Source organism: Simochromis diagramma, unplaced genomic scaffold (assembly GCF_900408965.1).
Source record: "Simochromis diagramma unplaced genomic scaffold, fSimDia1.1 OVJJ01000602.1, whole genome shotgun sequence".
In the NCBI taxonomy this organism is placed as follows: Eukaryota; Metazoa; Chordata; class Actinopteri; order Cichliformes; family Cichlidae; genus Simochromis; species Simochromis diagramma.
Window position 1 is genome coordinate 8,399,181 of NW_024387040.1, and position 24,128 is coordinate 8,423,308.

Here is a 24,128-nt window from a genome sequence, read left to right on the forward strand (position 1 = left end):
GCCTGAGCTCGGATCATACCAATATCAGGGGGGATTCACGCACAGTCGTAAATTCCCACAGTGTGCACTATGTGCTTCGAATATTGTGTGTACTTTTTGTTTTATACAGTTGTCAGCCAGACATCTAACTATGAAAAAATTACACTCCAAAAGACCCCGGGCTTCTGACAAAACAACCCGGGCTTAAGCCCAGTAAGCCACCCCCACGCTCCGCCCCTGAGCTGCAACACATCTCTTCTCAGCTCCGGCGAGGCTGCGACCTTGCCTTACTCCCTTCTAGTAGATTTCCACTAGCAGATGGTTCCCTGTTATCAACAAGCTTGGGCGAGAGTCTCCTGCAAACTTAGTTCTAAGAGAGTGACACGCTATAAGAGCCTTTATTATTCAGGGCCGTGTCGACTTAATACTATCTAGTATCTATATAACTTTGTATAACACTTATTAATATAAAGCATAGCATTGAGGCACTTCAAATAATTTTCATCTCAACACTATGATGAAAATTACAGGCCTCTCTCATCTTTTTAAGTAGGAGAACTTGCACAATTGGTGGCTGACTAAATACTTTTCCCCCACTGTATGTTTATTGAATACTGGCTTAATCTCACACATCCAGAAGAGCGGTAACTCAGTATTAGTATCTGTTTAACAGCTGTTTGATGAAAGTCTCGGGAAGCCTGCAGTCATTGTCCTGGACAATGGGTGTGGCATGACTACGAAGCAGCTCAATAAATGGGCAGTTTACGGCACATTTGCAAGGTTGGTTTGCTTTATTTTTTAATTCCCAAATTACAGTACTGTTGTCCTTTCAAGCCCTTTATTTAAAAGAGGGGACACTTTAAAAAAAACAAAAAGCAAATACATAAAAGCAGAATTAAGCTTGCAAATCACATAAATCTTGTGTTTAATTGAAAATTTGACCTTAGAACTGAAGAAGCTTCTCGGATGAGAGGTGAAACGTCTTCAAGCAACTTAAAGAAGTCCAGACGCTTTTCTTTGCAAGCTCCTTTGACTACAATGGCCTGGATGACTGAGAACCTTCACAGACTTAATTGAAAACTGTTTAATAGCCTATCAAATTAAACCTTTAACTCACAAAAAAAATATATAAATCATTTAAGAGTGTAGTAGTGAAGTGGATCTTCAATGTTATTTATCAAAAGAAGTTTAGGAGCAACATCCAGCAGATTGCTTTCTCACGGAAGTCTTGCTTAAAAACAAGCACAAACCACATTCTGCCCATATTACACCAACATGCCTCTGTAGTAGTCTGGGTGCTTAAGTGGCCTCTGATTCAGACCTGTCAGCCTTTAAAACCTTTGGATCACCAAAAACCAAAAATATCATGAAGCAGGCCAGTTGAAATCCTGTCTGAGGCGAGAATATGAAAACATTTCACATGCTGCTAAAAGAAGAAGAAATGTGAAATGGTGGAGCTGCATTTGTCTATTTTGAATTAAACCTAGTATTTAAATCATTTTGCATTTTTGTTTTTTCTTCTTCTGAACATCTATCTTAATTTGAAAAGGCACAAATTAAGCCATGCATTTATATTTCTCTTCTCTACAGAAAAGAAGAAGACTACGTCCGCCCTGATCCTGTACCTCGAAGTCTTAATAGTGATATGTCGTACTTTGGAGTTGGAGGAAAACAAGCTGTTTTCCACTTTGGAAATGTAGTCAGAGTAAGTCTGTGTGGAAACTCAGTGAAACACTTCATAGAATATCTAAAGTTACTGTAGATATTTTATGTCATTGTAAACCCAAATTATAAAATATAATAAATGTAACTTAACTTTGTTTCCTTTATTGCGGACTGAGTTTGAAAATTAGATGTGTGGTTTTTAGATGGGCATTTCTTGGTATTTTGTCAATTAAGTACATATGTTTGTTTTGTTTCATAAATTACTAGATGATTAGCAAGCCAGTGGGGTTACCAGATGTTCATGAGTTGGTTCTATCAGAAGAAGAATTTGAAAGAAAGGAAAAGAACAAAGAGGATATTTATAGCACCACCATCCTAAACAGGAAGGTGAGTCTACTTTAAGATGTTGTTAAAAGATGTGCTAAAGATTTTGATGATTTTTGGATTGTGGTGTGCTCTCTCCCTGCGTCAACACCATCTCTGAGTGATGTTTAATCTTCCCGCTACAGCCTGGCGACTTTTCACACGTGAGTGAAGATGAGCGCTTCCTTCGTACCATCATCGATGAGGAACGTGGGAAGGAAAGCTTCACGGCCGTAGTTATTACAGGACTCAAGGAAAAGCATATCTCCTTCCTGAAACAGAATTTTGATGCATGGACCAGACATCTAGCGTGAGCTCACTCATCCACATCATATCTTACAGACGGTGCAACCGGAAAGTTTTCATATTCAATTGAAAAAAAATGCTTGAAATTCTTGTAAATGTACATAAGTATCTGCAGCCTTTGCTCAATATTACGCTGAAGCACGTTTGGCAGCAATTATAGCCTCAAGTCTTTTTGAGTGTGATGCTACAACCATGGTACAGCTATTCTTTTATTATTCTTCTTTGCAGAACCTCTCAAGCTCCGTCAGGTTGGATAGGGAACGTTGCTGCACAGATATTTTCAGATCTTTTGCCCTGACACAATAGTTTCCACTGCTTTTGGATTAAACTCACTTAACTACATTTTACAATTTCAGGCACATATATCACTATTACATTCATGGAGTCAATGGAAATGACCTGAAACAAGGCTCTAAAAAGACAGCTCAACAACCTACGATTGACATTCAGGTGAGGCTGCAGATAAATGTAGACCTTTATAAACTACTGTATATTATCTTAAATTTTGTATGTTTTGGCTAACTTTACCATTTTACTCGTTTACAGATCACTTTACGCGAAAAACCAAACGAATGTCCCCGTGTGCTGAACCTGAGGGAAGTTGACGATGACATGCAAACTTTGTACATTAACTCTGCTGCGGACACCTTTGAGTTCAAGGCCTCCTCTGGACCGGGTGGTGGCACAGTGGAGGGAGTGCTGCGTTATCATCCATTCCTCTATGACAGGGAGACTTATCCTAAATATCCTGAAGATCCTAAAGATCCTAAAGATCCAAAAGATACATGTTCTGCAAATGGTATTCATACTGTTAACATATTTAATACATTCATGGATTTTATAGTTTGATATGTTTTGAAGTTGTGTGGTATTTCTTTTTGGTTTTTTGTCATTGTTGTTTTTTGGGGGGTAATTTTCTTTAGCAGCGTCTTCTGAAAATGGCGATTTAGAAAATGAGCCTGGATTCGTGACTCAGGAAGAAAGGAAGATCTTTGAGTGTTTCTGGAATGGACGGCTCATACCTGGCACCAACGTGGCTGAGTAATTACACTCATTTCATACTTTCAAAAAAACTAATGTCCCACTTTAGTCTAAAACAGGGTTGGCAACCCTGGGCACACGTGCCACAGCTGGCACACGAAGGATTAACTGATGGCACGACACGCAGTGAATTAATCTGAGAAGGTGCATTAAAAAATAAATGTCCAGGCCAGCGGTGCACATCGCAAATTAGCTTGCATAGACACATTAGTTGTGCCGCTTCTTAATGACAGTATCTTAGCTAATCCCAACAACTACATTCAGCTTGTAATTGGCTAAAAATAACTTAGCATACTGGTGAGAGGGACGTTGCTAGCTGGCAGTTTTTTCAAGCGATGTTGAAATTTCCACATTTCGACACTTCAAATGCTTCAGGAGCTCTCAGCTCAGCACAGCATCAGCACCATGTAAATACACGGATACATCCGTAGACTCGAGACAGAATTCACAATGAATTGTTATGAATTAAAAAGTGTCTTTTTTTTTGTTTCAAAGTAGCTGATAACTATTCGCTGATAGCTCCCAACATCTGCAAACAAATATAATTTCTAAAGTTGTTCTATATAGTGTGTAACTGTTCATATAGAGCGTTATTAAATTTGTTGCTAATGCAATCATATGGCACATTGACTTCTGAGGAAATTTTAGTTGGTATTCATCATCAGAAAGGTTGCCGACCCCTGTTCTAAAACAATAGGCTATACGGCTTATCTTAAAAAAAATTGACAGAAGAGGGGGAGTTATGATATTAATGTCACAAAAAGTAGCATTTAAATATATTTATGAGGAGGCCAATAAAAAAGGGGCTGTATAGTAGTCTCAGGGAAGGTCAACAATGCAGTAATAAACATTTGTAATGCTTACATGTTCACAGTGTGTTTAATAGGGATTGCCATAGATTTACCAGCTGTGACATTGGCTTTATCTGACCATGCTCCTGTCTTTTTTACAATACATATTGGAAACAATCCACAATATACACTCTGGAGACTTAATACAGGTGCCTTACAAAAAACCCTCAGTTTGTAGCTCTGATGAGAGAGAAAATTAAACAATTTTTTTTAGATTAATGATAAGGGAGCGGCTGACCCATCGATTGTATGTGACACTTTAAAAGCAGTAATTCAAGGAAAAATCATATCATAATGCGGAGATAACAAGAAAGAAAAACAAGTAAGAAGAATGCATCTTGACAAAAGGGTTAAAATACAACATAGAAGGAAATGATGCACTAATCTCTTGAATGCACTTAACACAAAATGAAATAAATTTGTTGTATACAGAGGAAATCAACGAGAAGTCTGTCTTTGCAAAACAAAAATGTGATGAAGCCGGCTGTAAAAGAATTGAAAATTCTCGCTAGAAGACTGCAAAAAGAAAGAGCAGATAATACAATATACAAAATGAAGGACACAGATTCTGGAACTGAACTGTTTAATCAAAAATATTAAAAAAAACCCATTTAAGGTATTCTAAAAACTTGTACAAACAGCCACCTGTAGAGACTGAATTGCAAATGGGAGACTTCACTTGCTTACTCTAGCTGAAGAACATAACATTTTGACAACTGAAATCACAGAGAGGGAACTAAATGGTGTCATCTCTAGGCTGAAAGCAAGACACCTCACTCAGATAGCTTTCCTTCAGAATGGTATAAAGTATTCCAGAATGAGTTATTACCATGCCAATTAAAGGCTTTTAACACAGTTCTTAAAAAATCAAAAACACCACCTTCATGGAATGAAGCTGTTATTTCAATCATCCCTAAAGAGGAAAAAGACAAGCAAGATTGTGGATCATATGGGCCGATTTCTCTGAACGTTGATTACAAATTGTTTACCAGCATTCTTGCCAAGTGATTGGAGAAGATGCTTCCCCCTTATACACATGGATCAAACTGGCTTTGTTTTGCAGAGACAAACTCATGACAACATTAGACGCTCATTACATTTCTTACATTATATTCAGCTAAACAAATTAGAGACATTACTGGTGAGTCTTGAGATGCCGAGATGACCTTTGATCACGAAGCTTGTCTTACTTATGTAAAGTTCTGGAACAAATGGGAATATATCGTAATTCTATTCAGGTTATTCATACTCTATATAATAAGCTGTCTTCCAGAATTAAAATTAATGGACATCTGTCGCAGTCTATTACAATACAGCTCAGTTCAAGACAGGGCCCACTTTCGCCACTTCCCTTCTCACTCGAGTTGCAAAAATGTTCATAAGACCCAACTTTTAACATTCAATTACAAACCTCCGACACAACTTTCCTGATCCCATTTAAGTGGGAATTTTTCGCATTCAGTTAAACATCTGGGCGTTTATTTGCCAAACGACATGTCTCAATTGGCAGAAGTTAAGTATACCCCCTTATTCAATAAAATTAAAGGAGCTATAAAAAAATGGAATTCAATTTATTTTTTCAGTTTGGCCCAAAAACTTAATTGTATGAAAATGAACATCCCTATGTGATATCCGTATTTGTTCCAGGCACTCCCAGTGGAAATCACCCAGAAAGATTTTTCAGCAATTGATAAAAATCATTTCTAGATTCCAGATTCATTACAACTTTCTAAAGAGTAAGGCACGACTCTACCAAACCTTAAAGCTTATTTTTATGCAACTCAAATCTAGCCTTTTGTTAATGTGTTGTTCAAAATTTCATGCTAGATGGAAAGACTTCAAACTCTTAACAATCACAGACCTACCAACCCAAGCAATTTTGGCTCATACGAATTTGGCTTGCATTAAAGAGGTGCAACAGCTAAAAAAAATGAGACTTTCATAAGAAAACTTTAAAGAAAACAGGAAAAACAGTAATTTTTTTTGCTTCTAATTTTGACTTTTTCTGCGTGTGTACCAGCGCTGATATGGGGTTTTTCTCTGAGTGGCAGTATCTGTATTGAAAGATGCATTGCTAATAGAGCAGCTGGTACACCTTCCATGCCCTTTGGCACTCTTTTGTAATTATGACCTCTCACTAAGTTGACCTGCTTAATAAATTAATTCATTTATGCAAAGAGATGTGTAACAGGTCATAAAATTGTATTTAAAACTCACTTTCAGCTAACAGAGAATATTTTGCTAGCAGCATGCTTCATGTTATTAACCTGGTATTACTAAATGGAGCTGAATCTTTGAACAAACAGAATAACCCTAGACTTTTCTGAGAGTTCAGACTGACTGCGCTGTCAGCATCGCTTTAAACTGTGCTTCCAAAAAATGAGAGAGAGCTAGGTTAACCTTTTCCCCTTGCCACTCACGTTCTATTTGTCATATTCTATAGTGGTAAAAATTACTTTAATATCCTTTCCTTCTTGTGTCTTGCTCCATTTGTTACAGGTTTGACTGGTGTTCTCGTAAACATAACAGCAGAACAGCAGCAGATATACCCCCGGAGTGTTACCGTCGGCTTTCAGGGGTGCTTTTCACTGATGACAATTTCCAGGTCACCACAAACAAGATGACCTTCATGGACCTTGAGCTGAAACTGAAGAACGCTATCTTCTCACTGGTTCTGAACGGACAGGTGACCACCTTAATTTCTCACTGGCTCTTTCACAATCAGAACTCCAGCACCACATTCAGTCCCTTGAGCGGATATATATTATGACTGATAAAGGATTGAAATGGATCTGATTTATTATCAGAATTGTCAACAGGAAGAGAAGAGTTCTACGGTTACTTTATCAGTCAGCCTCAACATTAAAACCACCTTGTTCATTTTGACTTATAGATGAGGGCATGGACACATCATGTCTGAAGGAGACTAGTGGTGTCTGAACATAAGATATCTCAAGGGTATTTTTATTGTGGACAGGAACACCTGGTTTCTCTGTCACATCCTGTGTAATGCTGTACCTGAGTTTGACCGGTTTGCAGCAGTTTTTCTGTTGGTGACATCCCAGGACACCATTACATTGTGACGAGATAATTAGTCTTATTTACTTCACTTGTCAGTGGTTTTAAGGTTGTGGCTGATCTTTATAGCTACAAATCTGAGAATTGTGTACATAGTTTAGAGTTCACAAGCATTTCTGTCATTGATATCTTTAGAATTACTTTTATCAAAACACTTAAGCAATGACCACAGAGTCTCAGAATCATGTTTTCAGCAGGTTTTACTTGCGACAAAGAGTCATACGGAGTACAGAGCAGTGTACAAAGTAGGACTGTAGCATACAACATCTCACCTTCATTTATAGCAAGTTACATCAGAGCTACAGAATGATTACTTCCAATTTATGGAATTGCCTAGAGCACATGCAGTCAGACTGAGACCACGTGGTCTTATTTTCATTACTTTGACCCAGCTGTGACATGCTTTTAATTAGTTCCAGGGTCAGTTTCCTTTTCAACAGCAAAAATCTTTTTCAAGTGCATCACAATTAACTACTCACATAAGTTGAGCAGTGGTTTAACAACAGTTCCCATCAGTGTTCTGCATTGTGGCGGATGTTCATAAAATCCTATATTTTCATCAGTGTTTACCATCTTCAGAAGGTCACTCTGACCTGAAGACTCCAATTAGTTATTCTTTGATTATGGATCAGGTTTGCATCAGCTTTGCAGCTCAACCAAGAGCTGTCTACCACTTGTGCTTAGATACCCCCCAACTATCCATCCTTCATGCATCAGGCCGAGGTGCGATACAGAATCTATATGTGTAAAGAAAAAATAGGACTGTGTGTAGGTTCTCAGTTATCCAGGGTCCTTGTAGGGCTTGAAATGAAGACAGAAGGACTTTTTATGGATTTTTTTTTTAATGGCTTTTCGCCTCTCATCCAAATGGCTTCTCTGGACATAGAAGAACTGGTGGAGAATGTCCGGTAGTAAACCAAGGGAGCTGCTACTTTGATGGTCTATTACCCCACATAAAATATATAAAATCCTGCTGACAACCTCTCCAGTTCAAAGGAACACTTTTGAAACATGACAAAACCTGAGATACAATGGTGCACATCATACACACATAATATTCAGCTTAGGTAGATATCCAAACCTTAACTACATGTGGACTAGAATAAAAGATCCTTTAGTGCTAATACATGTAATATTCCTGTGTTTCAAAAATTGTGTTGTGAACTTAAGATACCTTTTAAACACTACAGTGTTAATTACTTTCAAGTGTTTTGCTTTGCTATAGCAGAACACGTAGCTCAGAGGTCAGAGCTGTTGTATTCATAAAATACTCAATATTAGATCTTCTCTCACCTAAACACCTGAAGTTAAATTCCTCTGAATAATAAAATGAACTGCTTTACAAGCACCTTTATTTGACATACTGTATGGCAGCCTAACCAATTTGCGTGTTGCTAAAATTAGCATTAATGATGAGTGACTGTTGGATACATTCTGTCTACCTGTTAGTAACAGAACACCGTAAGGTAACATATTTAACATGTCCTGTTTTCAGGTCTTTGTTTTTGCCTGCTTTTCTCTGCTAAACATTTTCTTTCCATTTCAACAGAAATCGTCAAGAGGTAACATCCAGAAGGAGTTCACACAATGGCTTCGAAACTGTAATGAAAAGTTCGACAAGCAAATCAAGTTATTGGGCTTCAAGGAGATTAAAACACGGACAGATGTGTCTACTAAGAAAATGCAGCATCCGTGGGCAGTCTTCTCCGCCATCGAGTGGGGAGGCAGGACATACAAAACAGGCCAACTTGTGAGCATTTATTGGTTTTTGTCTACTTAAATGTATGTTCTTATTGTTCCCTCTTCTACATTCATTCTGATCTCTTTATGCTTCCTCATACAGGTGAAGACGCACAATACAAATCCCATTCTGTACGGTAAAGTGGTTCAATTTTTGCTGTATGGAAATTTCGATGGTGACGTCTATGCCACGGGAGGACAGGTGGAAGTGTCTCGAGTAAGAAGACAATTATGAAACTTTGATTTGAGAAACTGATCGAACATCAATTCCAAAACTGGAAAGCGAAAATGTCGCATTAAAAGGTTTTAAGAATAATATCAGTGATAAAAAATTGTGTGATAAAATTTCTTTGTTTCTATGTTATAAAGGGCAAAAAAACAACAGCGAAAAGTAAATAAAATCTATTGACAGTCATCTGAATCACTATTAAAACATCTGTGTTGGTCCAGAATTGTACAGTTGACAACTGACTGCACCTAACCAACCGCGTGCTTCAATAGTTCACAAGTAATATTTCACTGTATGTCATAAAAGAAAAATAAATATCTATCTATCTATAAACAGAAGAAATGTCTAAGTGACTAACCAGTTTTTATTTTATTAAATAGTAGTTGCTTTTTAATCAAGATGTGAGTATTTCATGAGTATAACCACATTTGAGACTGCATTTTCCATATTATTTCAGTAAATTCACTTATATAAATCCCTTTTTTTCTTTGTTCTTTTATTGAGTTTACTGATTTAAGAAAAATCTCTTCCCAGGAGCCCAAAGCACTTTGGGACATGAACAAGATCGTACCCATTTCCAAGATCGACAAGACAGCCACTGATGAAGCCATCAAGAAAAATATCGACAGTGACTCTGAGAAGTGAGTGAGCAGTTAGGGAGACATTTTTTCTACACAAACTGCTCCTCTCTAATATTCACTTTTTGTTTGTAATGTAGATGCTCTGTTTCCTGGGTTGCTTTATTTTTTGCAAATCTTTCTCCTCATTCTGACTCAAAAATTAGACTTTCAGTTCAGGTAAATGACATGTGTTTGTTTCAGGCTTCCAGATAAGCTGAATGTGGAATGGCCCAATGGTAACCCCTTGCAAAATAATGCCATTCTTTCTGCTGGGACTACTTTAGGTAAGATCTTGCAGTGTTTGCATACCACAGCACTTCATATGTTATGAAAAAAAACAAAACAGATAATTTGTTTGCATCAAACAGTGGTGTTCAAAAAAAGTCTTCCCCCATTCCCGTCCCGTATAGCTCAAAGCTCATTCCTCACATTTTGTCTGATGTGTCGTTTAAGGGCCTCTTAAAATTGACATCCTGAACAAGAGGGGAGAGAAATTATCTCGGATGTCCTCAGTGGGCCAGGGAAAAGGGACAAAACTGTGTGTTAAGCTCACGTTACTCCATCATGGTAAGTGTTTGATTACAGATTTGATATCCTATTGATATGTTTTCTTTTCATGATAACTTAATTAATAAGTTGGTCTTAAAAATTGTGGAAAAAGTCTTTCTGCTGTTTATAACAAAGTTTCCCAGACTACAATTTACTGACATAACCCTGGGGAGTTGGTTTTTAAAAGCCTTAACTTGAGCTATATGGTGATTGCAATTTATCAGCTATTTTATTTATCAGCTAATGCTGGGAAATTCAGTTATCAAAGTGCTGTATGTGTGCAGGTAGGAGCTAATTAGTGATAACAAAGATGCAGATTTTTCGGACTATAAGGCGCACTTCAAATCCTTTAATTTTCTCAAAAATCGACAGTGTGCCTCAAGGGCGTAGATTTGATTGATTGATTGATTGATTGATTGAATCTTTATTTTGAACATGTTGAAAAAGTACAACAAAATAGAATTAAAAGAGACAAATGAACAAAGCAAAACAAAAGGAAAACGAGCAACCACAACTCCAAATAACTTTCATGTTCAAAAAGGAGCAGGAAGAAGCATAAGCTTATTTAATCCCACCCCTTTTCCACTATCTAGTATCAATAGACTACAGAAATACCTCCTTGCAATTACATTATATGTCATGTGTATTTATTTTTTTATTTTTTTATTCATTTTGTTTTTTATATATATACACATATATGTTTCTATCTATCCATACATACATATATACACATACGCACATATACATATTTTCAATAACCCCATTAACACCTCAAGGATACACAACCTACAAATATATATATATATATATACCCATACCAACATACCCGTGCACCCGCACACACATGAAAATATTAGACAAGAACACCCTATCAAATCTCTACCTTTTCCCTGTACCCTGTAAAAACCATATTTTTAAACTGCGCCATGCTTGGACATTGCTTCATATCTTTACTTAGTCTGTTCCACAGCTTCACTCCACACACAGAGATGCAAAAACTTTTTAATGTTGTACGGATACGAGGATGTTTTAAATTTAATTCCCCCCTCAAATTGTATCCCCGTTCCCTTTTAGAAAACATTTTTAGAATATTGTCAGGAAGCAGGTTATTTATTGCTTTATATATAATTTGTGCAGTGAGAAAATGAACCAGATCTGTGAATTTTAGAATTTTTGATTTTAAGAATAGTGGATTTGTATGATCTCTGTAACCAGTTTTATGGATTATCCTTATGGCCCTTTTTTGTAATATAAAGACTGATGATAGCGAACATTTGTAAGTATTGCCCCAAACCTCTGCATAGTAATTCAAATACGGTGCAATCAGGGAACAATAGAGAATGTGGAGTGATTTGTGGTCCAGAATGTGTTTTACTTTACTCAAGATTGAGACACTAATTGAAATTTTGTTATGTATATGATTTATATGAGACTTCCAGTTTAATTTATCATCTATAATCACACCAAGAAACTTATGTTCAAGTACTCTTTCAATTTCCACACCATCTAAATGAATCTGCATTTGTGCATTTCTAAGGGAATTCCCAAATAAGATTATTTTAGTTTTACTTAGATTTAGCGATAGTTTGTTCCTGTTAAACCATTTTTTAATTTTGCACATTTCTGAAGTAATTGTATCCAGCAGCTCCTTTAGATTCCCCCCAGAACAAAAAATATTTGTGTCATCTGCAAATAATACTAATTTTAATATATCAGATGCCTTACAAATATCATTTATATAAATAATAAATAATTTTGGACCCAGTACAGAGCCTTGTGGAACACCACAAGCAATGTCCAAGCATGATGAGGAATGGACACCCAGCTTCACGAATTGTTTCCTGTCACTTAAATAATTTTTCACCCATTGCAGTACAACCCCCTGATCCCGTACCGTTCCAGTTTATTAATAATATGTCATGATTGATTGTGTCGAATTGTTACGGCCCCCTCTGCTAGGCGTCAGGGAGGGAGTAACATACACGAGCCCCCCAACACAAAACTGAGTAAAGCAAAAGGTTTTAATTACAAACTTTAAACAGAAAACCGACAGGGCTGTGCAACAGACCACTGGGCAGACAATTATTACATAAAGAAAGAACAGTCACGAGTAAAAGTTAAAGGGTAACTAAGGCAGGCTGGCCGCACACAAAATAAAAGCTAGGGTTTTAACTAAGGCAAGCCAGCTTCACAAAATCCTACTCACAGCCAGCTAGCAGCTCAAAACTCTAATCAGGCTAAGTTTAAAGCATGCACCAAGGTTCGACAAAGTTCAGCAATATGAATAAGTTCAACAAAGATCGACGAGGGAGGCACAAAGGGCAAACTGCATGTTCAGTCCTAAGCAGCAGCCACTGAGTGAAGGTCCTCCAGCCTTTTGTAGCCACAGGTGGGTACAATCAGCCACTGATTGCCTCTTGGCGCATCATGGGATCCCGGGGCAGCCAATCGTCCGTGTGGTCTGGCACACTTCATTCTGCATAAGAGAGGGTTGGCACGGGTCTCCCAGTAACCAATCACACACGAGTGTGGGAACACATTGATTTACCTAGAGGAAGGCGGGGCCACCTGAGGCCGGAGGCCGTAACACCCCTCCCCTTAAAACACCAACTATGTCGGGCAGAAGCGGACGTTGCAGAGTGTGAACAACAACAAAGAACAAACACAGTAAAACATGTTTACAAGCGGGACAGACCATCAGCTAAAACATTTTCAGACCCCCTTTTATGGCGAATACTTAAGTTGTATTCCTGCAACAACAAAGCCCAGCGCATAAGGCGCTGGTTATGATTAAACATACGAGCAAGGAACACAAGTGGGTTGTGGTCGGTGTACACAACAAGAGGCAACATGCTGGACCCCAGGTACACGTGAAAGTGCTGAAGAGCCAACAACAAAGCCAGGGTCTCCTTTTCAATGGTGGAGTAGTTTAACTGATTTTTATTGAACTTGCGGGAAACGTAACAAACGGGGTGGTTCAAACCCTGCAAGTCTTCTTGCAACAGCACTGCCCCAGCCCCGATAGCACTGGCATCAACCTCAAGTTTGAATGGTCGCGTCAAATCAGGTGCAGCTAACACAGGAGTATGGCAGAGGAGGGCTTTTGCACTCTCAAAGGCATCCTGACACTCACTTGACCAGCCAAACTCAACCTTTGGGCTGAGTAGGTCAGTCAATGGCTTGACTACAGAGGAGAAATTCCTACAAAAGTTTCTGTAGTAGCCCACCATCCCTAGAAACCTACGCAACTCACGCCTGGTGGTAGGTGTGGGAAACTCTTTAATCACTGCCACTTTGGCATCTATGGGCCGGACCTGTCCACGTCCCACCTCCCTGCCTAAGTACGTCACTGTAGCTTTGGCAAACTCACACTTAGCTAAGTTGAGAGTTAGAGTAGCTTGAGCCAAACGGTGAAATACCTGCTGTAACGTTTCCAAATGATCTTGCCATGTTTCAGTGTAAACTACTAGATCATCTAGGTAGGCACTGCAGTTGGACAGGCCACGGAGGACTTTATTTACTAGCCTCTGGAAGGTGGCAGGAGCGTTACACATGCCGAACGCCATGACTGTGTATTGTAGAAAATCATCAGGTGTAACAAAGGCAGAGATGTTAGAGGCACGTTCAGTTAAAGGGACCTGCCAGTAACCTTTAAGAAGATCTAACTTTGAGACATACTGAGCAGTCCCAATACTGTCTACACAATCCTCAACTCGTGGGAGAGGATGTGAGTCAGCCACAGTCACAGAGTTCACCTTCCGGAAGTCTGTAATAAAACGGGGCGAGCCATCTGGCTTAGATTCCACTATACAAGGCGAGCTCCAGGGGCTTTGACTGGGCTTCGCTAAGCCATGTTGCAGCAGATAGTCAGCCTCCTGTTTCATGAGCAAGCGCTTATGGGGGCTGGCTCGATAAGGATGCTGCTTAATAGGTTTAGCTCCCTGGACATCGATGTCATGCTCTAGCACCGTAGTGGAAGTTGGCACATCCCCGAATAAACAGGTGTGTTCCCTAATCAAGGAAATTATGTCTTCTTGCTGCTCTGAAAACAGATGCTCAAGCAAACTCTGCAATGCCTTTAGCATTTCAGAGTTAGGCAGACGGGGTCTAGAACAGGTGGGATAACGTAGTTTTAACCCATCAACCTCGTCCACCCCTCCTTCCTCTAGGTGGCTTGAGGCTACAATAGGAGCACAGAACCCAGCAGGCTCTGGCGTTGACCGAGGATGGTACAGTTTCAACATGTTTATGTGACAGACGCGTGTTTTGCGTCTGCGGTCGGGAGTGCAAATTACATAATCTGTCTCCCCTCTCTTTTCACAAACTTTAAAGGGGCCACTATACCTCGCAGACAAGGCTGAGCCTGGAACAGGCAAGAGCACAAGAACCTGGTCACCCACCTGAAAGGTTCTTTTAACAGAAGCCTTATCATAATGGCGTTTCATCTTTCCCTGTGAAGCGGCAAGGTGCTGTTTAGCCAGAGCATTGGCTTGATTCAAACGCTCACGGAAGTGCTTTACATAACTGCTGACATTCACTTTGAAAACCCCATGTGGGCTCAAAAACGCCTCTTTCAGAGCTTTGAGGGGTCCCCGTGGCCTATGGCCAAATACCAGCTCAGAAGGACTAAAACCAAGTGACTCCTGAACGGCGTCACGGGCAGCAAATAACACAAATGGAACACTCTCATCCCAGCTCTTTTCACTTTCCAGGCAGTATTTGCGTAGCATCGTCTCTAAGGTCTGGTGCCACCGCTCTAATGCACCCTGCGATTCAGGATGATACGCAGAGGACACGACATGCTTGACACCTAGAGTGCTAGCCACTTGGTTGAACAACTTAGACTGAAAGTTTGAGCCCTGGTCGGTCTGTATGACCTTTGGCAAGCCAAACACTGAAAAGAATGTTGTCAACGCCTTAACGACTGCTTTTGCTGTAACCTTATGTAACGGGACAGCCTCGGGGAAACGGGTAGCTGCACACATGATTGTGAGAAGGTATTGCTTTCCTGATTTTGTTCTAGGTAGTGGACCCACACAGTCTACTATGACGTGGTCAAATGGCTGATCCACTACAGGAATGGGACACAACGGAGCCAGGGGTATGACCTGATTAGGTTTACCTGCAACCTGACATACATGGCAACTGTTGCAAAATTTAGAAACATCACGCTTCATACCAGGCCAAAAGAAATGCTTTAACAGTAGCTGGTATGTTTTCGTGATGCCCAAGTGTCCCGACCACTGGCTTTCATGGGCAAGGGCCAGGATCTTTTGCCAGTACACAGAGGGAACTACAATCTGCTTGACCTTACTCCAATCTGCACCTTCTGCACCTGGTGGAGACCACTGACGCATTAGAACATCATGTTCTACAAAATAGGCTTGTTGCTCTTTCTCGACTTGCTCAGCACTTACCGTACGTTTGAAACAGCTCTGTAGTGTTTCATCAGCTAATTGAGCTGCTGATAGCTGGTCTCTAGTCAAGGGCAGCAAAGAGACCTTAGGAAATGGATCAGGCTCCTCAGGTTTCACAGAGTCTGGGGGTGACAGAACATTGTTTCTGTTAGTGGGCACATCATTCTCCCCGGAAAATGAGGACATCAACACAGAATCAGAGAGGGCAATATCAGTATCTTTATGAGCTTGTGCTCGAGTAATTGCACAGGCTGGATACAGCCCAGGGTGCATAGAAACATCAGAGGCTTTCTGATTCAGGGGGTTGTCTAAAACCTCCAGACGAGGGAGCACTACCCCTCCTGCGATATCATTGCCCAACAGCATAGCCACACCCTCTATTGGCAAGGCCGGGCAAACAGCAACAGGGAAAAATCCTGTAGCAAGGTTTGATTTAATAAAAATTCTGTGAACTGGTCTGGGAGCGTAACCCATCTCTATCCCCCGTAGAACAGAATTAAAACCACATTCACTTTCAGCAGAAAATGGTAATACACTTGAGAGGATGACAGTTTGAGAACCTCCAGTGTCCCTTAAAATACGCACAGGTTTTAACTCAGATGGATTGTCTGTTAGCGATACTGAGCCATCAAAAATGAATGGTTCGAAACAGGGGTCTGGCACCCTACCACCACAACCATGGACTTCATGACGGGCCTCAGCTTTTACAAAACCCACCCCTTTGGGTTGCTGAGCATTTGATGTTTTGCGTTTTAAGGCTAAACAGTCAGCAATCACATGTCCAGTTTTATGACAGTAAAAACATTCACGGTTTTCCCTAGACCCAGACACTCTAGCTGTGTGGCGCTGTTGCACAGGGCTAACCCGTGGCTTCTCACTGTCAGTAAACGAGGCTTTATGAGTGAGTACAAACTCATCAGCAAGAACAGCAGCAGATGCGAGTGACGTCACTTTCTGTTCATTCAAATATAGCACAATACGCTCAGGAATGCACTCCTCAAAATCCTCTAACAAAACTAATTCGCGCAGAGCGTCATAGTCACTGGCTTTTGAAGCAACACACCACTTATCAAAGAGAACCCCCTTTTCTCTTGCAAACTCCACATAAGTTTGAGTTGGCAATTTCTTTTGCTGGCGAAACCTCTGCCTATAGGCCTCGGGAACTAGCTCATATGCCTGCAAGACAGCTGTTTTAACGCACGCGTAATCTAAACTGTCCTTTAAAGGAAGTGCAGCCACCACCTCCTGGGCTTTGCCGGACAGTTTGTACTGTAGCAAAAGAGGCCAAATCTCACTAGGCCACTGCAGCGCGCCAGCGATACGTTCAAATGCTGCAAAGTATGTAACAACCTCAGTTTCTCTAAAAGTGGGAACTAAAGAAATGCACTTATTAATTTTAAAAGCAGAAGTGGACGAGGAGGTGGGACCGGAATTGTCAGCAGAGACAGATGAGGCTTGAGACTGAGACTCCAGCTCAAGCTTTCGGAGCCTAACGGCTTTGTCTGCCTCTATTTCCAGCCTTCTTATTTCGAGCTGAACCCGCCTGTTCTGAGCCTTCTCCTCAGCCTCCAATTGGAGACGTGCCAGCCGCACCTTCAGCCGAGCTCCTTCTCTGCCTTCTGAACTCCCAGAAGAGAGTGGGTCATAGCGAGGAAGCGTGCGCGGCGTTTTTCCCCGCTCATCCCCCTCACCATCCCCACTAGAACCATTTTGGCCCTCTTCAACTACGGCAGTTTGGCTTGGCACACCAGAGACCACAGGGGAAACAGGCACTTGAAGCACACCAGCTCCCACCAACTTGTCCACCACTAAGGCTTTTATATCACATTTACGGAGGGTTTTTGAAACCTGCAGCTGAAAGTGATCCACAATTCGCAGCAAATCATTTTCGCGACAGCTATTAATAATCTCAAGAGATGGGGCAGCTATAAAGTGCTGTAAACAAAACGCAGCCGACATAGTGCTTAATCTCTAGTGATAAAACAAACAGAGGTCCCGGGTTCAAATCCCGGACGAGCCCCCACTTATGTTACGGCCCCCTCTGCTAGGCGTCAGGGAGGGAGTAACATACACGAGCCCCCCAACACAAAACTGAGTAAAGCAAAAGGTTTTAATTACAAACTTTAAACAGAAAACCGACAGGGCTGTGCAACAGACCACTGGGCAGACAATTATTACATAAAGAAAGAACAGTCACGAGTAAAAGTTAAAGGGTAACTAAGGCAGGCTGGCCGCACACAAAATAAAAGCTAGGGTTACGGCCTCCGGCCTCAGGTGGCCCCTGAGGCCGGAGGCCGGAGGCCCTGTATCCAGCAGCTCCTTTAGATTCCCCCCAGAACAAAAAATATTTGTGTCATCTGCAAATAATACTAATTTTAATATATCAGATGCCTTACAAATATCATTTATATAAATAATAAATAATTTTGGACCCAGTACAGAGCCTTGTGGAACACCACAAGCAATGTCCAAGCATGATGAGGAATGGACACCCAGCTTCACGAATTGTTTCCTGTCACTTAAATAATTTTTCACCCATTGCAGTACAACCCCCTGATCCCGTACCGTTCCAGTTTGTTAATAATATGTCATGATTGATTGTGTCGAATGCTTTCTTGAGATCCAGAAATACTCCAGCTGCATACTGTTTCTGATCTATAGCATTCGTAATCTCCTCAATTGATTCGATTAATGCCAGAGATGTTGATCTTTTTGATCTGAATCCATATTGACTGTCAGAGAGTAATTTATATTTATCTAAGAATTTGTCTAATCGTTTATTAAACAGGTTTTCTAGGATTTTGTAGAATTGTGGTAGTAAAGAAACAGGCCTGTAATTTGTGAAGTGGCGTCTATCCCCAGTTTTATACAGCGGCACAACTTTAGCTATTTTCATTTTGTTTGGCACTTTTCCCGTCTGAAATGATAAGTTGCAAATATATGTTAGAGGTCCTACAATTCCTTCAATGACCTTCTTGACGATTTTCATGTCAATATCATTACAATCAGTAGATGTTTTATATTTACACATCTGTACAATGTCAATTATTTCTTTTTCCTCCACTGATGTGAGGAACATTGAGTTAGGTTTTGGCATTGGTGGGGACGGATGATTCAACCACCGAACCCTGCCCTGTTTCTTCTTTTTCTCCTTTTTGTCTTTGCTTCTTGATTTAAAAAAAAAAAGGAGAAATATACTTGCCTACATATACTATTCTACATGCTTTTAAACCATTTAAAATTACAATTCATAGTTTTATATGTGAATTATATAATGTTAAGTTACTATTAAACAAATGACTGACTGAATTATTTTAGACTTTAGTTTACTTCAGCCATATTCCATATAAATCAGGTATCATACAAAAATAAAAAGAGCCTAAAATACATTCATTTGTTAAGGGCTTAACAACATTAGTTCAGTTATAGTACACCAACATCTCTGATACATTAGCACTAAGGGAACACTGAATGACCTGCTGGTTTTTGTCCATAAAACTACTCATCTAATATTACCACAAAGTACAAGATCTCTCAGCAAAATTATACAACATTTTAGGCACTATTGCCCCCATCAAATCAGTGAGCTGGGATTTTTTTATTCTAAACATGAACTACTGTTACAGCAACAGACATGGACTACTGGTGCCCCACACAACAACTCAATGTCCACTATGTGAAGGAGCCAAACACATGCCTGCTCCTCTCGTTAACTGAGATAAACTGCTGGCATATTGGTTTTACATCTATACTGTCCAGTCTCTCCTGGTGGACATGGCAACACGTTATTCATGGTTACATACAATTTTAGACTGATGTGGGCCAAAGCCTAAAACGATGTCCCGGGAGTTTGCTGTTCTCGTCGGCTCAGATATTTGAAGTTTACACAGCTACATTCTCGCATGAAAATATGTTAAAAGTTTATTTTGTGACCCAGAAAGAGTAATAAGAGTAATACTAAAACTAAGTAGCTGCACTAGTAGTAGCCATTGTTGGAAACTGGAATTGGCTGGGCCAATCTGGGATATGGTTTTCCAATTTGTTGTCCGGGCGGAAAAACGGGAGAAATTCGGGAGAATGGTGGCTCCGGGAAATTTTCGGGAGGGGCAGTGAAATTCGGGATTATCCCGGAAAAATCGGGAGGGTTCGCATGTATGGCCTAGCATTGCCTGTAACGTTATTATGACTGACACATTTTATGAGTGAACTTGACTTTAAGTGACTTACAGGTTTCTTTGAAAAATACTTTCTTATATCCAGGTTCTTCCTTTTTGCTGCCATCCTCCTCTCCTCCTTGCGGGTCCTCAAAGCGCAGGCTTGCCGCTGCTAAAACTAAACAGAGCTCCCTGAAAGGCACAGCCAATCACATTGGCCATATTTGTCACATGAGGTAGGACTCCAGTAGAGAACGTAATTTAACTCTTTCTGCACCACAGGCGAATGAGACGTTGACAGGTCGTTTTTTTTTTTTTTTTCTCTTTCTATTGGTTTTGTTTTTCTTTACTTGAAGAGATCAAATTATTGGTGGGGACAATTCAATAATCACTGGATATTGGTGGGGACATGTCCCTTCCGTCCATGCCAAATCTACGCCCTTGGTGCGCCTCATGTATGAATTCTGGTTGCGTTTACTGACCTCGAACCGATTTTATGTAGTACACGGCGCTCAAAAATCTGTCAAAACATGTTTTACTACAACTTTGATAAGCTACGAAGCCGCACTGCTTGCCATCAGAATTGTTGTCTGAAGACCAACAAGGATACCTAATGGACTTACTTTGCTAAATGGATCATCACGGCCTTGCCGTATTGGTCCATTTGATCAACCTTTGTTGTTATTATTTATTTTATTTTATTTTCAGTTCTTACAGACATGACTGAGGGATAAGAAAGGGAGAAAGAAAGATGAAGGAAAAGAAAAACAGAAGGGAAAAGGAACAGTGAGAAAGGGCACTTAAAAAGAGAAAGAAGAAAAAAAAAATCTCCTGGATCACCTGTTGAGAGAAAAAGAATAGAAAACAAGCAAAAAAAAAAAAAACAGAGCAACATACTAAACACAACACCATCACGTTAATCTAGCTAATTGTAAACAGCAGTAAATACTAAATATTGAATGTTGTTGTGTAGCAAGCAGGACCGACAGCGCACAATGTGCTTGGAAATAGCAGCCAATAGAGGTGTAGTTTATGTCTATGAACAGTGAACACCCGTGTGCACACCTGTGTGGATCAGCGCGCTTGTATTCAAAAGGTTTCCCCATGTAATGGTCTGCTAGAGGATGTAGAGAGCCATAGCCCTGTCCCCCAGGGCATGAAGCAGACATGGAGGAGATCCAGGCCCCAGACAGACCCCTGAGGGCATCAGTTACTGGCAGGGAGTGTGGTGAGGGGAGATAGGCCTTTGGGGGGCCTGGGAGTTCCCAGAGAGGTGGAATGTAAGACCCGACCTGACATATAGACACAGACAAACAGGCACACACAGACACAAACATACATTCCCACCCTCATGCACACATATACAAATACTCAGCACTCACCCAACGTAGGGATAGACATGCATGGACACTGTACACACAATCCCACTCCCCAAACAAACTCTATATCCTGGGTCCCGGGTACCCTCGCCCCTGGAGGGGGAAACGGCACCTAGACCCAGGAGATGTTACCCTTTCCCCCGGGGTGGAGGCAAGCAGACCGCCCAAGGCTCCGCAGCAGCAGGGAGGCCCCACATATCAGATCCCAATCGGACGGCCAACACCTCCTTCCAGCCCCCCCCCCCCACGCCCTGATGGCCAGCTGAGAACAGGGGTGTGTGAAGACCCCAAACCTCCCTCCTCTCGCTCATGTATAGTGTTGCTGCGTGTTGTTTTAAGGTGCATTTAAAACACGGGAGAGCATGGTGCTGCTGCCAGAGAGCAGCAGGTGTTAGCACGGCCCCTCCCGAGAACCCTCAATGTCTACATGGATTTAAAATTGAGAGGTGGGCACCGACGCCAGAGGTGGGGTTGAATACACAGACCGTCCACTGGACGCCGTTAATGTGCCCACCCTGAAGGCCCTATATGTATGTGTTATGAGAGTGTGAGTAATGTGGATGTCTAAGTTGTGGAATAAAATTGAGGCACAGGTGGCCAGAAGGGGATGGGGGGAGCCTCCCCTGCACCCTGATGACACACCCGCACCCCAAGGCCCTACTTGTGTAGTAAGGCCTTTGGGTGCGGTATACCATGTTCTGACTGAGAGACTTATGAAAAAAATAAAACACAGCTCTGCTATCACTTCCGACATAAATGAAGACAGAAAGCTAAACAACAGTGACGTTTGTAGGGTTACTGATGTTGGACTAGCTGTTATATCGTGATGTGCTACGTGATCGCTAGCAACACAGCTATGTTAGCATAACACAAATGCTGGTTAGGGTTAGTGATTAATATACTGCAACAACATGAGAATAGAGCAGCTGCGAGAGAATTCAACATCAATGAATAAATGGTACGGAAGTGGAGGAAGCAAGAAGAATGAACTTGTTAAGAGATATATTCTAAAAGACGTTTTTTAAAACAACGAAAATATAATTAAAACTTTATATGAATATTTCAGGGAGAAGTAGTTTTAAAAGACTGACCAATTTAAAGTGGAAAAAAATATTAATACATAATATTTTTATTGCACTTTTTGGGGAATGGACATTTATGTCCATTAGGGACCAAGGTGGATGTCTTTTTTAAGGATCTCCAAGGGTTAAAAAGGTGGGTCTTGAGCCTGTTCTTAAAAACATGTACGTTCTCTGCGGCCCTGAGTGCCTCCGGCAGGCTGTTCCACAGATGAGGACCATACCACTGAAAAGCTGCCTCTCTGTGAGCATGTGTCCTGACTTTAGCAACAATCAAAAGGCCAGTACCAGAGGACCTCAGGGTCCGCGAGGGTTCATATGGTAAAAGCAAATGTGAGAGATAAGAAGGCCCAAGACCATTAAGACATTTAAAAACCAATAAAAGAACTTTAAAATCGATCCTGAAACACATGGGGAGCCAATGCAGCGATTCTAAAACCGGTGTAATACGGGCCCGCCCTCTGGTCTTCGTCAGCACACGAGCTGCAGAGTTTTGTAAAAGTTGTAAAGGTGAAATATTCTATTTGGGGAGACCAGAGAGCAGGGCATTACAGTAATCAATGCGACTGGTAATAAAAGCATGCATCAACATCTCCGTGTTGGCCCGAGAGAGAATAGGGCGGACTCTGGCTATATTTTTCAGATGATAAAATCCAATTTTGGTTACATGTGTAATATGTGGGATAAAACCAAGCTCAGAGTCAAAAATAACACCCAGGTTTTTCACTTGTAGCGAAGGACATAGTGAAAATGCCTCTAATTTAGACAAGAGTTTCTCTCTCTGAGCCTCGGGACCGACGATTAAACCTTCAGTCTTGTCCTGGTTAAGCTGTAAAATACTAAAGATTTTAAAGATGTGTCAGAGGTCAGAGGTCAAATGCATGTCACATCTGACTTCTAAAAGTTAAAGTGGTAATAAAACTATATAGAGCTATTTAAAACTGTTTCTTACTGGTACAAAGTTGATTCTGTTAATCTGGACGTATTTTCAGTGGAAGAAACATTTCCTCACATGTTCAAGTGACTTCTCCAACCTTATTAACAATACATTTGCAGTTACAGATTTAGATCTCACAATCTTACAATACTGTACAATTTATTGTACAATAAACTAAATAATGACAGTAAAGTGTCTTCAATCTTTAATTTTCAGCCCCACATGTTGCCAAAACAACCAAAAAATCCTCAAAATAAAAAAAAAAAAATCTAATGATAAATGTGTCATAAAGTGTAAAAAGTCATAATTCTAACTTTTCGGGTTCTCGCCCTTGTTTTGCAGTTGTTCTTTTTTTCAGCCTACTTTCTCTCTGTGTTTGCTCCACCTGTTATAGAATTAAATTATTCTTATTATTTTACCTTTTTCATTTGTAGGTCAAAAGTCAGACAAAGAGCTTGCTGCTTATGTTGCCCCACATTTAGGAAATAATGGTTTCTGGTTCAAAAAAATGGGTGAGTTTCTTTTAATTTTCTTATCCTTCTTCTTGGTTGCCCTGACGTTTGTCTGCTGAAAGATCATATTTGAGCCGTTGTTGACAGAGAACCTGACTGAGCTGGGAAAGTACACACTGAATTTGAACACAGTGGTCCATGAAACAAACGCTGTCAGCTTTGGCGGTAGAGCGCTTCCAACGTTCACACAGAAGTTTACCATTAAAGGTGAGGAGAAAGAATGCTGTGT

The 24,128-nt window shown here is 40.6% G+C and overlaps 1 protein-coding gene across 1 annotated transcript in view; it reads left to right on the forward strand.

Annotated features, from left to right (window-relative positions):
• Positions 1 to 234: 234 nt before the first annotated feature.
• Positions 235 to 24,128, forward strand: part of LOC120741342 (structural maintenance of chromosomes flexible hinge domain-containing protein 1-like) — a 61,221-nt gene continuing 37,327 nt past the window's right edge. The window contains exons 1-15 of the mRNA XM_040044170.1: positions 235 to 759; positions 1,570 to 1,684; positions 1,912 to 2,031; positions 2,154 to 2,317; positions 2,670 to 2,763; positions 2,860 to 3,112; positions 3,237 to 3,354; positions 6,705 to 6,891; positions 8,833 to 9,033; positions 9,127 to 9,240; positions 9,787 to 9,893; positions 10,074 to 10,156; positions 10,326 to 10,439; positions 23,822 to 23,899; positions 23,987 to 24,106. Of these exons, the coding sequence (XP_039900104.1) occupies positions 710 to 759; positions 1,570 to 1,684; positions 1,912 to 2,031; positions 2,154 to 2,317; positions 2,670 to 2,763; positions 2,860 to 3,112; positions 3,237 to 3,354; positions 6,705 to 6,891; positions 8,833 to 9,033; positions 9,127 to 9,240; positions 9,787 to 9,893; positions 10,074 to 10,156; positions 10,326 to 10,439; positions 23,822 to 23,899; positions 23,987 to 24,106 (1,918 nt within the window). The 5' untranslated portion in view covers positions 235 to 709. The remainder of the gene's footprint in view (positions 760 to 1,569; positions 1,685 to 1,911; positions 2,032 to 2,153; positions 2,318 to 2,669; positions 2,764 to 2,859; positions 3,113 to 3,236; positions 3,355 to 6,704; positions 6,892 to 8,832; positions 9,034 to 9,126; positions 9,241 to 9,786; positions 9,894 to 10,073; positions 10,157 to 10,325; positions 10,440 to 23,821; positions 23,900 to 23,986; positions 24,107 to 24,128) is intronic.